The sequence below is a fragment of the Vicugna pacos genome, chromosome 26, assembly GCF_048564905.1.
Source record: "Vicugna pacos chromosome 26, VicPac4, whole genome shotgun sequence".
Lineage (NCBI taxonomy): Eukaryota > Metazoa > Chordata > Mammalia > Artiodactyla > Camelidae > Vicugna > Vicugna pacos.
In genome coordinates this window covers 5,262,990-5,278,972 of record NC_133012.1, presented here as the reverse complement: position 1 = coordinate 5,278,972, position 15,983 = coordinate 5,262,990, and the positions used below count along the sequence as shown (strand labels likewise).

Below are 15,983 nucleotides of genomic sequence, written 5' to 3'. Positions count from 1 at the left end.
TCCGCTTCTGGACCTGAAGTTCCGCCTTCTTTTGCGCCGAGCGCTTCCTCCAATGGGTTCTCTCGATACCCGAAGGAGGCGGGCCTCGGCGGGGCGGAGGCGGGCCCGGGCGGGGCGGAGGGTGACGCGCCGGGCGGAGTGGTGCGGGTCTCCGCGTCCGGATAGAAATCCCATTTTCCCGCCGGGGACGGATTTCTCCCTACGTCAGTGCAGCCGGCGCCGTGTCGGGAGCGAGCTCGGACCGGGGCCGAGTTGCGTCAGTGCCGAGCGCGCGCTTCGCTGCCAGTTCTGGGGCCCCGGCGGGGCTGGGAAGCGGTGGAGCGGGCGGGGGTGGGGGCGACGAGTGTTTAGTGGAACCTGTCGAGGACTCCGGCCGAGATGGGATCGAGCGCGCCCTCTGGGACCCTCCACTTCCAGTGGCTGCTGTTGTTGGGCTTAGTGAGCCCAGCCCTCGGTGGGGCTCGGTCAGGTGGGTGTCCGCCCCTGGAGACCTTCGGGATTTTTGTTTCCTAGGGCTGGGATGCTTGGAGTCACCCTGTGGTGCCTGGGGGTGGAGGGGCCTGGCCTGGCGACCGGACCTGGAGTCGGGGAGGCGGAGCTGCTCAGCCGTGTGAGGACAGTGCTCGGGACCCCCAAACCCTTCTGGGGTTCCTCGTCCTCCGTCTCCTGCTGGGCAGAGCCTTTGGCGGTGCGCCCTACCCCCATCTCGTGCAAAGCTGGGTCCCCAGACCCTCCCTGGGCGACTCGGGACCCTGACCTCGGGGACTCGGCTGAGAGCCTTGGAGGCTGGGTGCACGCCTAGGGTTTGAGAAGTGCTCTGATAAATGGAGCTCGGTGTTGCTTGTAGTGTAAATGAGGCCGGGAGATGGAACTTTTGCTCCAGGTTGTCATGATTTGAATTTTTGATGTCCAGTTCATTAGCGGAGTCACCCGGAGGTACACAGAGCTAAATTTAGCGATAGAATAAAGAAGGGGGGTGGGGAAGATTGCTTATTTCTCTCGGGCCATTTTGTTGTAGTAAGAATACTTTTTTGGGAACGAAGTGCTACATTTATTTCTATAGCCAGTCTTTTATTTTCGTTTTTCTTGGGTTCGTAATGTCTCAAATCCAGACAATCCTTGCTCTGCTTAACTCACAGGATTGCCGTAAGAAGCAAATCATTTATGTAAAATCACTTGAATTGTGAAACTTCCCTTGAATATGTAAGGTATTTACATTGGACATGCCCAAACCTAGTGGAAACCGGTCACTAAATTCTAGCTTCTTTCTGGGAACAACTTCTTTATTTGTTTTGGCTCCTGTACTAAATTATTGTTTGTATGGCTGTAGTTTCTTTATCAGACATAGAGTGTGATGGAGAATGGGGGTCTCTGCTAAATCGTAGTCTTGAGAGTTGTTCAAAGGTGATGATGGGAGGTTTCAATGCAGGACTGCCGACCTTCAGGAAACTAATTAGTTATTTTCTTATCTTTGGTTTATTCTTTTTCAGTTAAGTAAATTTGCCCCATTGCGGGCATTTTGAGGCTCTCAGTGCTGAAACTTTATTGAATGGGAAGCTACCAGATCTTTTCTGGTGAAGGCTATTTTTGTTGTGGTATTCTCCACTAGTTAACTTTTACCAACATTTAAGGGGAAGTTTACACATCTGGAATTTTAGTAATCCATGATTCTGTTTGCAAATACTATAAATAAGACTAATTTTAATGTTTATGTATGGATTATTACATACCTGCATATAGATAGTTGGAATATGCATTTATTTTTTCACTGTGGCTGTAATAGTTTATGACCAGTTCCTCATTTCAAAATGTATATGCTTTCAAAAGTTAGTCAGCGTTTATCAAACTCCTGTAAACCCTGAGGTCAGTGCTTGTGGAGGGGCACAGCGTGACCAAAGGTACTAAGTCTCTTTGAGGGATGTTGGGGAAGGCTTCATCTAGAAAGTGGTATTTGAATTGATCTATATAGGGAAATGGTCAAGTAAAGGAATACGAATGCATGCTAAGCAGAAGAGAGTTTTTGCAAGAGTATAGAGGGGTGAAAGGACATGATTTGTTAGGGAATGATGAGAATAGCGCCAGGCAGTTTTCAATGAAGGGGAGGCAGGGGAAAGATAAGGTGAGTTGGGGAGAGTCTTCTGTGACCCTGGGGTTTGGACTTTACCCTGTAGCAAGTTCTTTGGGCAACCAGGTTTTTAAGTAGGGGTGTGTGGTAATTGGATTTGAGGTTAATATAATTGGCTACCCAGTGGAGGGTAGACTATAGGAGGGAGAGAGAGGCCGGGAGAGACCAGTTAAGAGGCTTCTGTAATAGTCTGCGGTGAGTCAACTCATGTTTCCCTACGGGAATGTTCTTCCGAAGTCAGCTGACTGAATTTTTGCAATACAGGATGTTTAAAACATGCACTGAAAATGCTTTCCCCTAATGAAAAAGAGGAATTTAAGTACTGAGTAAGTACCACCCACACATCAGTTACACTAGGAGTTAAATAGGTTTCAATAGGATTTCTGTTACCATTTAGAACATTGTGTCAATGAAGAAATGCAGTATAAATTCCACAAAGCTGACACTTACAGTAAACTTTTTTTTTAAGCTGGGGCTAACAAAGGTAATTTTGTATCATTGTGAAAAATAACAAAAGGAATCTGGTATGAAACCTCATCCCATTTTCTCTTTTAAGGTAGTAATTGTGATGTGCAGGTCTAGAATTTTTTTTTTAAACCAGAATTCTAGAGGAAATGAATTTTAAAGCTTACTCATGGTGAATCACTATAAAAGAAGCTCATGGTAAGAACTTAGGTTCATACTAATTTTGATTTTAGGTGCCTGTGGATTATTTGAATTTGGTATGTTTGCGTTGGTGCTACAAAGGAGGATGTAGTCTTTTAAATTTAAGGATAATTTGGGTTTCACACTTTTATGTAGAAAACAAAAACATTTACAACTAAAATAAGTACAGAACAAGTTGCTAGGTTCCAAGACAGTTTTCAAAACACACTTTAAATTTTCTCGTATCAAAGTTGACTTTATATTAATTTTTTTTTTGTTAAAAATCCTGGTTTATTATAGAATCCCCTCCAAGATGCAAGGTTTATGTAACTGGAAACTTTTTTGAAATAGCCACAGGCTCAAATGCAGATAGCCTCATGATATTTCTTCCTTTTGGTTTTTTTCCCTCTGATTCTTAGTATATGGTAGAGTCTTAGGGTCTTGGAGCCATCCTTTGCGTCAGTCGTACGGGACTGCCTCACAAGTAAATCTAGTCCTCTTAGTATCACAGTAACTAACCCCCCCATGACCCTACCTTTGAATGGGACCAGTGTGGACGCAACCAAATTTGAGTTACACTTTGAATTGCATAGTCTTGTTTACATATCAAGATATTGTAGTTTATTTTTCATTTTGCGACAGTGTTATTTTAGTCAGATCCTTTTCCCAAAGTGATCAGGTGTAGGGTAACACATCTTTTTAAGAGTAAATTTGGGAATCTGAGACATTCATTCAATTTCTTCAGTTTTTAAACATGTGGTTGTTTTTGTATCTGTTTATATTGATTTTAACCTAAGAATTAGAGTTTTTCAGCTTACAATAAGTAGAAAGGATGCCAGCTCCCAGACATTTGTCATATTATAGGACAAAAACCTATCCCTGTACATGGGAAATGCCTCTTTCCCTTTAACACATTTTCCTTTTAGTGAGATTTCTTTATGGTTTAACTCATTTTCAGAGGGTTCCCCCCCACCCCTCTTCCTTTAGTAGCTCCTTGAGTAGAGCCCTGGAGAGCCTGTACCACGTTCATTGACACATCGGAATCTTGTCATGAATAGACGTTCCAATCCCAGCTGCTTAAGAGGTGAGAGTAAGCAGTCTGTGGAATGGCAGTAAAGTGAGAGATAGCATTGCCATTAACGTGACCAGTGTGGTGAGCCAGGTGGGTTTGTGGAAAATTGAAATGAAAGATGTCGATCATAAAAAATAAAGCAGATTTTAGGTTGTATATGCTAATTGCCAATTATGAGATCTATGTGTGTACAGCTGTCAAGATCAGAAGAGGTCATTTACTCAATACACATCTTTGGAGACTCAACGCTTCCAGTGCAGGAAACAGATGATGAGTAAGACTGCCTTTTGTTTCAAGAATCTTAAATTCCTTGATAGAGAAATTTAAATTCTCTAGAGCTTTAAATCTTATAAATGGTGAGTGTTTTTCCCAAAGGACCACTTGCAACCAAACCATAGCAGACGTCCTGTTTCTTTTTGAATGGAAACATGGGTAAATGTAAACAAACAAACAAACAAAAAATATATATATAAAACACAAAATGTAAGCATTGTTGGACATAGCAGTGGAAATTTTAATTGTGTATGAAGATAGTTTTTAATATATAATATATGTTTATTTGGGATTGACCTTGGAACGGAATGGAAATACATGGCTCAGAGTAACAGTGATTTCTGGATCTAACAACAATTTCTCTTCAAGAAATCATTCAGACAACAGATTTATTCATCCTGTATGTGGAACCCAGGTTTATTTTCTATAGTGAAAGTACTTAAGGGTGGCTCTTTGTTTACATAGTAGGCGGAAGGAAAGGCGAAAAGCCCCGGCTGAGGGTTCAGATTTATTTGCTTTGCAGTTAGGTAGAATTCTTTTCACTTATTTCCCTCTGCTGCAGTTGTGATCGAGAAAAGCCAAACTCGTCTGACAGCGGGTGTTTGCAGCAAAGTAAGGATTTGTTGCAGGGCGCCAAGCAAGGGGGAGAGGGAGACAAGTCTCAGATCCACTCCCTAGAGCTAGGGTTTTTTTTTTTTCCCTTTAAAGGGGAAGAACAAAGGTGCCGGGATTAACCATCATCCTGTGACATTTCTGAGTCGTGCTTCTGGGAGTCAGAATGCCTCTGGTTTGTGATTATCTGGCCAGGTTATCCATAGCTGGGGGCCTGTGATCTCTTGCCCTGGAGAAACACCATGAGTTTGTTGATGGTACCTACAGCAGTCTTACTACATCAACGATGTTATCAACATTAGTCATTTTAGTTCTCTGACTGGTTGGTAAGTATTAGTTAGCACTGGATTGCGGCCAGAGGTGACCAGAAAAGGAGTAGAATTTTAGATGGAGAGATTCATCATGAACTCCGTAAGGGAACTAGTTTTTAGGGGGATTCAGTTTCACAGATACTGTTAACAAACCATAGACTTCTTCCAAAACACAGTACATAAAAGTATCTGTGGAGGTAGAGGAAGAAAGAAATGCAATGAACACAAACCTTTGCCTTTCTTTTACTATGTTTAGAATGCTTTAAATTTCAAATCTTCTTTTTATTTCCAGCCCATGTTTTCTGGTAATGGGATTTTTTGATGGTGCGCTTATCCTGTCAAGTTCTTATATAACAGTTTGTATTTTCCACAGAGCTGATTGTACTAAGATTTTTGTTTTCATTGTGAACTATATACCAGTGGTTTTCAACAAGTGATTTTTGCCCCCCAAAGTCATCTGGGGGATGCCTTTTTTTTTTTTTTCTCTTTTCAGTTGTCACACTTGTGATGCTTTCTGGCCTATGGCGGGGCAGGCTCTGGGACGCTGCTGGCCATCCCACATCGCACAGAAAAACACCCACCACAAAGAATTTCCTGTCCCCAAATGTCAGTTTCAGTGCTGAGGTTGAAGCTTTACAGTACAAATAATGTTGATGCGCTGCCTTTATAGTGACATGGGAAACTTGTTCTTTTGATTTCCCATGAGAAGTTGCTACCATTTGGAATTAAAAACAAAAAGTAACAGGAATTGGGGGAAAAAAAATCTATGCAAGGTAGGAATAGGAAAAAAAAAAAAAAGAGCCACAATCAGAGATAAAGCAATTTGGAAAAAAAATAGGAAGGAGGATTTTCATACAACTAGTGTATATTGCTTTTGAATGACAGAACCAAAGATGTGCATTTTTTTAATGGTGTTTTAGAACTCCTTACGGAGCTCAGAAAGTGGATGCTTGGATTTTAAAACCAAGGAGCCAGTATCAGAGTAACAGCTCTTAATATAGAAGTTATTTTTGGGTGGTATAGTTTTGAAAGCCTGTTAAAAATAAGTGATTAATTGTGGCTCCAAAACAAGAATTGTGCTTTAAAATGGAAGAGAGGAAAGAACGTATCTTGTATTCCTATACCGGACATTCGTTCTTTGCTAACAATCTTGGTGAAAGATTCATAGTTTCAGTCCTGGCCTGAAACTGGCTGGGTGATCTTATAAAGTCACTTATGTTTCAGAATGAGAGCTATTTCAATATGTACCTGCTCTTTTTCTTAAAATGATTTTATTTAATTGAAGTATAGTTGATTTACACTGTTGTGTTAATTTCTGGCGCACAGCATAGTGATTCAGAGATATATACATATATATATCTGATTGTCTCAGAATTTGTTTTTTTCTGTTGATTTATTTGAATTGGGATCCAAATAAGTTCAGCTCTTACATTTGGCTGTATGGCTCCTTAATTTGTAACAGTCCCCTCTTCCTCCTTTTCATGGTATTTGTTCAAGAAATTCCACTTAATGAACTTCTTTCCTAAATTGATCCCCACTGAGTGAAGGCTGTGACTCTGTCCCTCCTGTGTACGCCATTCTTAAGCCTCCTCATACCGAATCTGATTTTGATATGTGGAAATGTAGAGACATGTAAATTTTTCATCCATGGTCCTTAGATGGTGACCATCTACTGCATCACATTCGCTGAACAAACTGATGTGCCATCGGCCGTGATGCTGGAAGGAGAAGAAGAGGTTGTGTTGAGTGTATGAGAGACTAGGTGTCAGGCTCCAACCTGGGGTGTGTCTTCCTGAGGGATTTCCATGGGCCATTTTAGTTACATCCAAACTTTGCTGAAGTGATGACTTTATTTTTTTTTCCCCTAGGTATCTAATTTTTTTAAACAATACATGATTATATAACACCTTTAATAATATCAAAAATATCAAAAATACAAAATTAGAACCTAACAATAAAACTCCTTATTTAGAGATAAATCCTTCTTGACCATCTCAATGACAGTGAACCAGAAATGGCTTTCTGCTCATTCTTTCATTCAATTTTTTTTGAAGTGGATCTTACTTTTTTTTTTAAATTGAAGCAGAGTTGATTTACAATATTGTGTTAGTTTCAATCTACAGCAAAGTGATTCAGTTATATATATATGTATTCAGACTTTTCCATTATAGATTATTATAAGATAGTAAATATAGTTCCCTGTGCTATACAGGAAGTCCCTGTTGCTTATCTATTTTATATACAGTGGTGTGTATCTGTGACCTCCATACTCCTAGTTTATCCTTCCCCCAACACCCATCAAGGGATGACTTTAAAACTCAGGCCCCACTTAGATGCAGTTTCACTGTGTGGGGAGCTGTACCAGATTGGAACTGGGAGGAAGTCTTGCATGCTTGTCCTGAGTTCTTCATTGTTAATGAATTTTATCTATTCAAGATTTTGTTTATAGGACAGATAATGGCAATAATTTCATTTGAGATAATTACTGCATTGTTAAGTGTGCATTTCTTAAAGTTAATCCACCAGGAGTGAAAAGTAACTTTTCCCTGTTATTGTCCTTAGCCATTTCGTAGAAGTACCCCAGTGCCATCTGGGATGTCATTCACGTTGGGTGAGGGTGTGAGATGAGAGAGGAGTGAATGGTGCCAGGCTCTACATGCCTTCCCTCCATACCCTCCTCCAAAAAAAAGTAGTTTTTTTTTCTTTTATTTATACCTTAAGATTTCCTTTAAGACAGAGGGTTAAGGTTTATAGCAAAAAATTGTTTGAAAATGATTGCTGTATGTACACTGTTTGGATAAAGGCTGACATCCTTTTCTAAGAAATGTATTTCTTCCCTGCTCATACTTACCTGGTACATTGCTGTTTTCCTGTAAAACTTCATGTACGTATATCTTTATATGGGAATGCCAGATGATGTTTTCAGTAATTTGAACGTTCAGCTTTTGATTTCCATTATATTTTGGAACTGTGTAGTTTTTCAGGTTCAGTTGTTTTGTAACATTTGTTATTCCCTTTTCTGTAGGTTTTTCACAGACCTCACATCTCTCTTCTTATGAAATTATAACTCCTTGGAGATTAACTAGAGAACGAAGGGAAGCCCCTAGGCCCCATTCAGAACAGGTAAGTTGTCTCTTGAGAAATATGGATGTATTTAAATTTCACTTTTTTTCTTTTTTTAAGACAGGATGTTAGTTTCAGCAGTGATTTCCCACGGTGATTTTGGCACTGGTATCCATTGCACATTATTCTGGTCAGAGCGACATATGGACCCTTAGTAGCTTTTTTTTCCCCCCCAAAAACAAAATAATCAACTTGAAACATAACAAGATGAAAAAGTCAGATGAGAAAAATTCTATGACCAGGGTAGGATGCTGGTTACATAGTTTTCTGACCCTTAACTGACTGGCAGTGGTTGCAGTGGTCTTGTTATAATAAGGATTCACCTCTCTCTTCGTGTGTAAAAGGTAGAATATTTCATGCTGTACCGTCACTGACACTGGAGAATAGTAGTGTATTACATGCATATATTTCCTATCTGGGAGTGTTTGCTCTGAAGTGAGTTTTATCTCCATATCAGAAGAAACATACTATGCTAACAGGGTAACCAATGACCCAAATTATTTTTTATACTATTTTTTCTTACTGTAAAGTTCAGAAATAATATATTTGGTTATCAACGGATTGTACGAACTCTTCAACTTTATAGAAGCATAATTTAACTTTATTGTAATTTAACAGTAACAGGTAGTGAGAGAGAGAGAGTTTAGTTTATTTCCCTCTGAATTGCTGATCTATTTCTAGCTATAAGGTAGCTCGCAGATTGTTTTGGGATGAGGCATAGTGAAGACAACACTGGAGTTAGCATCAGGAGTTTTTAGTTTTAGCCCTCCATCTGATTACTAATTGGGTAGATCATTTGTCTTCACTTACTTCTTTTTAAATGAGGAATAAATGACTCTAAGATCTCCTTCCAGAGGAACAATTTGTAACTTTTCCTTGTTTTGTTTTTGCAACTGGACATGCTACACTTTGATTTTATTCTGCCTTTAGAATAGAATTCATTTGTGTTCTCTTCTTTTTTAAATTATTTTTTATTGAAGCACAGTCAGTTACAATGTGTCAGTTTCTGGTGTACAGCACAATGTCCCAGTCAATTTGCATTTTCTTTATTGTTTTTCCCCTTTCCTTCACTTTGTAGCGCAGGGACTGTTTTCCACGTTATGGTGTCTCTGATGATCTTCATCAGACCGCACACATTGATACTTGTGGTTGTAGTATGTGTCCTGCGGGCACCCCGATAAATACTTGGAGAAGAGGTGGAAGCCCTACTTAAGCACAGGGGATATGGCAGTGAACAAAACAGATAAAATCCATGTCCCTTTGGGGCTTCCATTCTCGTGGGTGGAGATTAATAACAGAGATTACTTAAGATGCTTATAAGTGCAGTGGAGAAAATTAAAGCAGGGAGGGGAGCACTGGAATTGGGGGTAGGGGTGATGGGCTGGGGGCTTGTGTTTTTTAATAGGACAGTCAGGGAAGGCCTTACTAAGAAGGTGACCCTTGAGCACAGTGAAGGCCAGAAGGAAGGGAATGAGCAATCGAGGCAGATATTTGGGGAAGAATATGGGATCATGAAACAATTCCTAGACTCTCAGAATTCTTCTCAGAGGAGACGACAATGATGTTATTGCATCCTACGTTTGGCTGAGAGCAGAAAGGATAGAAAGGCACACTCCAGACCTGTGACGATGGGAGGGACTTGGTATTTTGATGTCTCAGTGGAGACGAGGCAGAGAGTAGAGTCCTGAGGTCCGCATGCAGGATGTGGAAGTAGAACCTGGACCTCGGTCTAGAGGCCCCAGAAGTCGGGCGTTGAAGTGCCCTAGGAGGGGGTGATCCTGCTGTTTCTTGGCAGAACGTTAACCCAGAGGCCCGAAGCAGCAGGGAGACTAAGAGGACACTTCTGATAATATTCTTATTTGTTGATTCCTCCATGAGCATTTGTTCTATTAGAATTTAGGCAGAGTTGAATCCCCTGGTTCTAGAGATCACATTAAGGGCTCTGGTTAATGAAATGGTGAGTTGCTGGGGAGGATGTTTTAGTGTTTGAGGTGGAGAAGAGGACCCCGCGAGCTGAGATATGTAAGCACAAGTGGCCTTATCTCAGCTCTGTGACTCCGAGACACCACCATTGTGAGGCACACAGTTATTTAATGGATCTCTAATTAAGAAAGAAACGGGGGTGGGGGTATGTAAGCTCAGTGGTAGAGCACATGCTTAGCATGCACGAGGTGGTGAGTTCAATCCCCAGTACCTCCATTAAAAAAAAAAAAGGTCTTAAAAGAAGAAACAGAACGCTACCCATTTGACTGCTACGCCCGTGTACGATGTGTCCTGATTTCACAGATGTTCTTGTGAGGGTAAAAGTGTCTTCTAGAACCATTGTAATGTGTTATGAAGGTATAAAATCATAAAAGTGTATTAATTCGTTCTCACTTTTGGATAACCAGAAAAAGGGATAATCTCTTGAAACTAAGAAGTTCATTTCCTTTAAACAAAAGGAAGAAGTACTGGATGGACTTAATAAAAACAATCCCTTAAGTTATAGCTCAATTATAAATGAATTTAAGAAAAGTTTAGAAAAACATGCAGGAGACTTTCTGTAATAGGTTATTAAAGGAAGGTAGGGATGAGCAGAGTATATTTTTATTATTTAAGAGCATATTTAAGATTCTTTCATACAATAGTTTCAGTCAGATTATTTTAATTCAGGGTGGAATTTCCAGTGTCCTGTAAATACCTGTTGTTGAAAAGTAATTTAGAAGATAGTGTTTTACTGTTCTTTTCTCCTTTGTGCATTTAGGTATCTTATGTCATTCAAGCTGAAGGAAAAGAGCATATTATTCACTTGGAAAGGAATAAGTAAGAAATTTAATTTACTTTGGCTTTTCAGTAATGTTATTATTTTTTTTTTCCTTCAATAGTACCTTGGTTTCTTTTCTAGTTAGATACTGCTCAGTGGAGTGATAAAAGGGTGAGAGGGATAAGAGTAGAAGTATGGAAAAAGCCCCACTTTGCATTTCTGTGGACATTAGAGCAAAGGAAAATAAATCTAAATTAAAGGAGGAGAAAAGTTGTATTTAAGAAAACTTTCCAATTGTGACTGGCCCAAGAAACAATTGAGCAGGGGGTAAAAGAGTCTTTTTTCTCACAGGAGCCTGGAAGTCCAAGATCAAGGTGCCAGAGGAGTTGGTGTGTGGCGAGGGCTCTCCTCTTGGGTTGCAAATGGCCACCTTCTGGCTGGTGCTCATGGGGCCTCTCCTTAGTCTGTGTGCATGGGGAGGGAGGTGGATGGAGGAGCAAGCTTTCTGGTGTTTCTTCTTATAAGGACACTAATCCTGTTGGCTCAGGGCCCCACCCTTGTGACCTCATTTCATCATAGCTTCCTTAGTGGCCCCGTATGCAAATACAGCCACACTAGGGGTTAGGGCTTCAACATGAGAATTTGTGGGGGACCACAAATATTGAGTCCATAACAGTAGTGTCTCACTCCCCTTTTTAATCTCTTCCCCTCATCTTGGCATGTTTTCACCTGATCCCACCTTGGTAATCTGTATTATTCCGCTGCCTTATTGAAATGCCACGCTTCTGACTGTGCTGAGCTCCCCACCTTCCTGTGGTCCATCCTGTGCTCCTCTCCCTTTTCTATGTAGCAAAACTTCCAATATCTTCAGTGAGAGATCTCAGGAAGAAAGTCACCTAACAGTCCTGCTCACAGTGAGATGTGAATGATGGGATGGGAAATGCCACTCAGAGTGAACCAGCAGCCGCAGCAGCACCACCTGGGAGTTTGTTAGAAATGCACGCTCTCAGGTCCACCCCTAGAATGAAGCAAGGTTTGGGGGAGCTGTCACAGCAGTCTGTGTTTTAACAAGCCTTCCAGATGATTTTTAAACACCCTCAAATTTAAATAACACCTTTTATCTTAGAAGAGGATGCTGAGCCAAAGGGTGTGAGATGTCCCAGGCAGGACTTCAGGCAGCCTGACAGATATTTTCAGACAGACAGGCTTTCTCTGTTCCAGACACTGTACCAGGTGCTTTTAAATGTATTACTCATTTTGTTCGCACATGACTCCTGAGATCCCACTTGACTCCAATGTAATGATGTCATTATGTACAAAAATCTAATAGCTGTAAATATTTTTTCCTGTGCTTTCTGTAGGAGATGTAAGTTAAAATTATTTCAGTAAAATAATAGTTCCATATGTTTGCCTAGTCTTCAGCTTGTAAAGCATTTTCAATCACCTCTATCTCGTTTATCATATTGTTGTGACAACTTGGTTATAGAGCAATGTTTGTGGTCCTCGCTTTATGCAAAAGAATATGAAGGTTCAGGAAGGTTAGTTGACTGAGTTAGCATCACATAGTTTATAAGAAGGGCACAAATCCAAGTCATGTGACCGGAAATCTAGTGATGTACCTCTGTGTGCTACATCTGGTCTACACGCCTGTGCTTCTTGAATTGGTGGGCAAATGATAATTTTCCAGGCAATTGTCAGAGTTGCCAGGTCTTTGTGTATCTTTAAAAGGTAGTCATCAAAGCTAATGATCACAAAAAACAAGTTAGGATAGTCTATCATTATAGCTATCAATGAAGGAGTGACTTTATTTGAGTAAATGCTTATTTTTTTCCTCCCATTGCCTCTAGAAAAATGTTCTTAACTTTCTTTTTAGGGTCACGAGTCCCTTGAGAGTCTGGTAAAAGCTGTGGAGTTTCCTTGTAGCTGGGTGTACCTAATTATTACCATTGGGGGTTTCTGGGGCAGAAGACAGCACACCTTTTCTCTTTCTGTGCTGGACAAATTTAAAATACATTCAGAGGGCGAGTTAGATAGAAGGTGAAAATAATCACTTTTCTTATTAAGGACTGGGTTGGAGGATTTATCATGGAACAAGAGCCTGATGGACCTGCCAGTAGTGACCCCAGGGTTAGGCAGATTCAGCCACTCCTGTCAGCCCAGCACAGTGGCAGGCAGCTCACTAAGGGGACTTTCATAAAGGTAAAGGATACAGGACATCAGGACAAAGAAAGCACAGGTAATCAGGGCTTCAAAAACCCCCAGGCAGAGCCCCCCAAGGTCCTTTCTCAGTTGCTGGTATGTGCTTTGTCTTCAGATTACAAACCACTGAGACATGAGGGAAGCCTCGGCTTTCCAGGGTGGCGCAGGCACAGGTTTACAGGAGGGGTCTTTTTATACTTATCCCGGTTACATGGCTAAAGCCTGGCTGTGTTACTGATTCAAATGCATGCAAGCCATCAATCTCTCCGTCTCTTAAACAGTCTAGACAGTCTGGTCCTGGAGTTTAGAACTTTAAATGGCACATCATAATTCACCAGCTAGCACACTGCCTCCCTGACTTGTCCTTAAGCCCTGGAGATAAGTTTGTTGCCACCCCAGTTCTGCTGCACACGACAAAGGTTGTTTGCTTGACTGAACTTTGGCCAGGCTGCTGAGCCTTCTCCTGGGCCCATCTGTGCACTCCTTTGAAAATCCAGTTTTAGCAAGAACCCCCAACCCGGAACATGTGATCAAGTTCCTCATCCTTCACCATCCCCCCACCAACCCCGGTGATGTCTGATCACCCTGACCCGTCCTCAGTAAGAATCCGTCAGGTGCATTTAGCCAGAGCCTCCTTCACCCCTGGTGTTTCCTCGTAGTAATTTTCCATCCGCTGACCCTCACCCTGCTCATTGGGTACAGATTCCCACCCCCCCGTGCTGTGTATGGAGTTGAGCCTGATCTCTGTCCCCCACTGTAGAATCCCACTGCAGTGGTCCCCATACCTTTGTGATGGTCTGAATCAGATCGGCCTCACCGTCTAACAAGTGTCATTGACTGTATTTTTTCTCTGACAGTCATGGTGCTGTGACTCGAATAGGATCAGATTCATCACTGGACCCCCAGACCTCTCACTCTGGACCCTAGGTAGGCACGGTTGAAGCCTTTGTCTTCAGTCCTGACTGATTGATCGGGGATCCATTGGTGAGTCTGACTCCTGAACCATTGCTCTGGGCAAACCGCCGTTGAAGCTGGTAAGGACCGACTTGATGCGGAAGGTGTTGAGTAGACTGAGGTTGGGTTAGAGTCTCAGGCTTCTTTCAACAGCTGCCTCCTGGGCTGGCAGGCCTTCCTGGCTCCTTGCTCTGGGTGGGGATTATTCCCTGGCTCCATGGGTTGGAAGTCCCTTCTCGACTCTGTGAGTCTCCCTGTTGGATTCTGTCTTCTCCCATTGGAACTTCTCAGTCAACTGAAACCCCTCTTCTCCCACTCCTGCTGACTCTCTGCTCTGTCAGCTCTGTCTGCTTCCTGTCTTGCTGGCATGATTTTACAGAGGATACTTTGGAACTTTGTTGGTCTCTTTGGGAAACTTGAGGTCTCCCCAAACTGGCTCCTTGAATACTTCTCCCCCCATTGCTTCTGTGCCTCCTCTTCCCACTGTCGGTCTTCCCTCCAGGTCCCTTGGGTCCTTTGATGTGTCCCATTTCAAACCCCACCTCCTCCATCCCTCCGTCCACTCCCTCCACCCTCCTCCATCAGGCTTTCCCTTCTCAAGAAACTCAGGTACCCCTGAAAGCAACGACTTGAGGCTGAAAAGAAGAAAAAAAGGCTATTTAGAAATAGAACTGAATGATTTGTCCACTCACATGGGCTTTGGAAACATCCAGACAGCAGTTAGATGTCTCCTGTCACTCACCTAAGGTTTAGACCACGGTAAAAGAAGATTTGTCAAAAGAAAACCTTTGGTAGGCAGGTAATCTTAATTTGTTCCATTCACCAGAGACAGTTCAGATGAAAATACAAAGTGGAGATAAACCATGAGATTGTATGACTGTTTTACTGACTCCTGGCTAGAATTTTAGCATAAAAACTCTGTTATTTGTGTCTATACGTTTGCGTATGTCTATGTATGTACGTATGTTATAGATGAGTGATAGTTTTCTGCCCCTGGGTGGTATTGTATGTTAATTTATAAAATCCCTTGAAGAGTTCTATTCAAATCGCCTTAGAGATAAATGAGCATTTATCAAAATTGTTTTCCTAAAACTCTGGAATACAGAAACTAACCCAAGTGTTTTTTTAAGTTCAAGAGATCTCAGGTAATCTTTTCACTAGCTTTTAAATTGTTGATACAATTGTCCATCAACTCTGACAGCTTCAGAGTTGTCAGCATTAAATATGGAATGCAGATATATAATTTTTTCTATCTACGTTTACTGTTCAAGCAAGCTTACGTTAGCTCTACTAGATATTTAAGGCCACAAATTATAAATCCATACTAAGAACACAATGTATAGTAAAAAAGTTGCTTGATGTCAAGCATGACAGTTAAAAAAAAAAAAGGGAAGAAGCATAAATATATAATTTTTTAGCTCTTTGCTTTTATTTTTTTTGATACTGGCCTGATTTGTCAGAAATCAGCTTAGGAGAAACAGCTTAAGATGGTGGATGGCTAGCTTTGTTTCATTAATGTCTCATGAAATTTTCATGAGTAATTCAAGCCTAATTGCTCAGAACAAGTAAATTAAATAGATGTAAATGGGATAAAATTTTGTAAATGCTTTGCAATAGTAATTATGTTTTATATCTCCTTAAAAATAGCTTCAAAACTTTTTTTGTATCTTGAAACCTTAAAGCTATAGTAAGTTGAAGTTAAAGATGGGTATCTTTATCTAGACAATTTCCAAATAAGAGAAAATATTGAAATATTAACTGCTGAAGATAAATTTGATTTTATTTACTTTTGGCATCTTATTTTTGTATGGTATAGAGAAGCTTAATATATTTGGGTCTGTTAATAAGCATGACAAATTGTACTGTGAGAAAGAAATGTCTCTAGAAATTATGAAATGATGTATTCATGAATTTTCTACAAAATAG

At 41.0% G+C, this 15,983-nt stretch overlaps 1 protein-coding gene across 1 annotated transcript in view; it reads left to right on the top strand.

The window, feature by feature from the left end:
• Window positions 1-173: 173 nt before the first annotated feature.
• ADAM9 (ADAM metallopeptidase domain 9) overlaps window positions 174-15,983 on the top strand; it is a 69,146-nt gene continuing 53,336 nt past the window's right edge. The window contains exons 1-3 of the mRNA XM_072950205.1: window positions 174-469; window positions 8,064-8,161; window positions 10,905-10,963. Coding sequence (XP_072806306.1) covers window positions 379-469; window positions 8,064-8,161; window positions 10,905-10,963 — 248 coding nt within the window. The 5' untranslated portion in view covers window positions 174-378. The remainder of the gene's footprint in view (window positions 470-8,063; window positions 8,162-10,904; window positions 10,964-15,983) is intronic.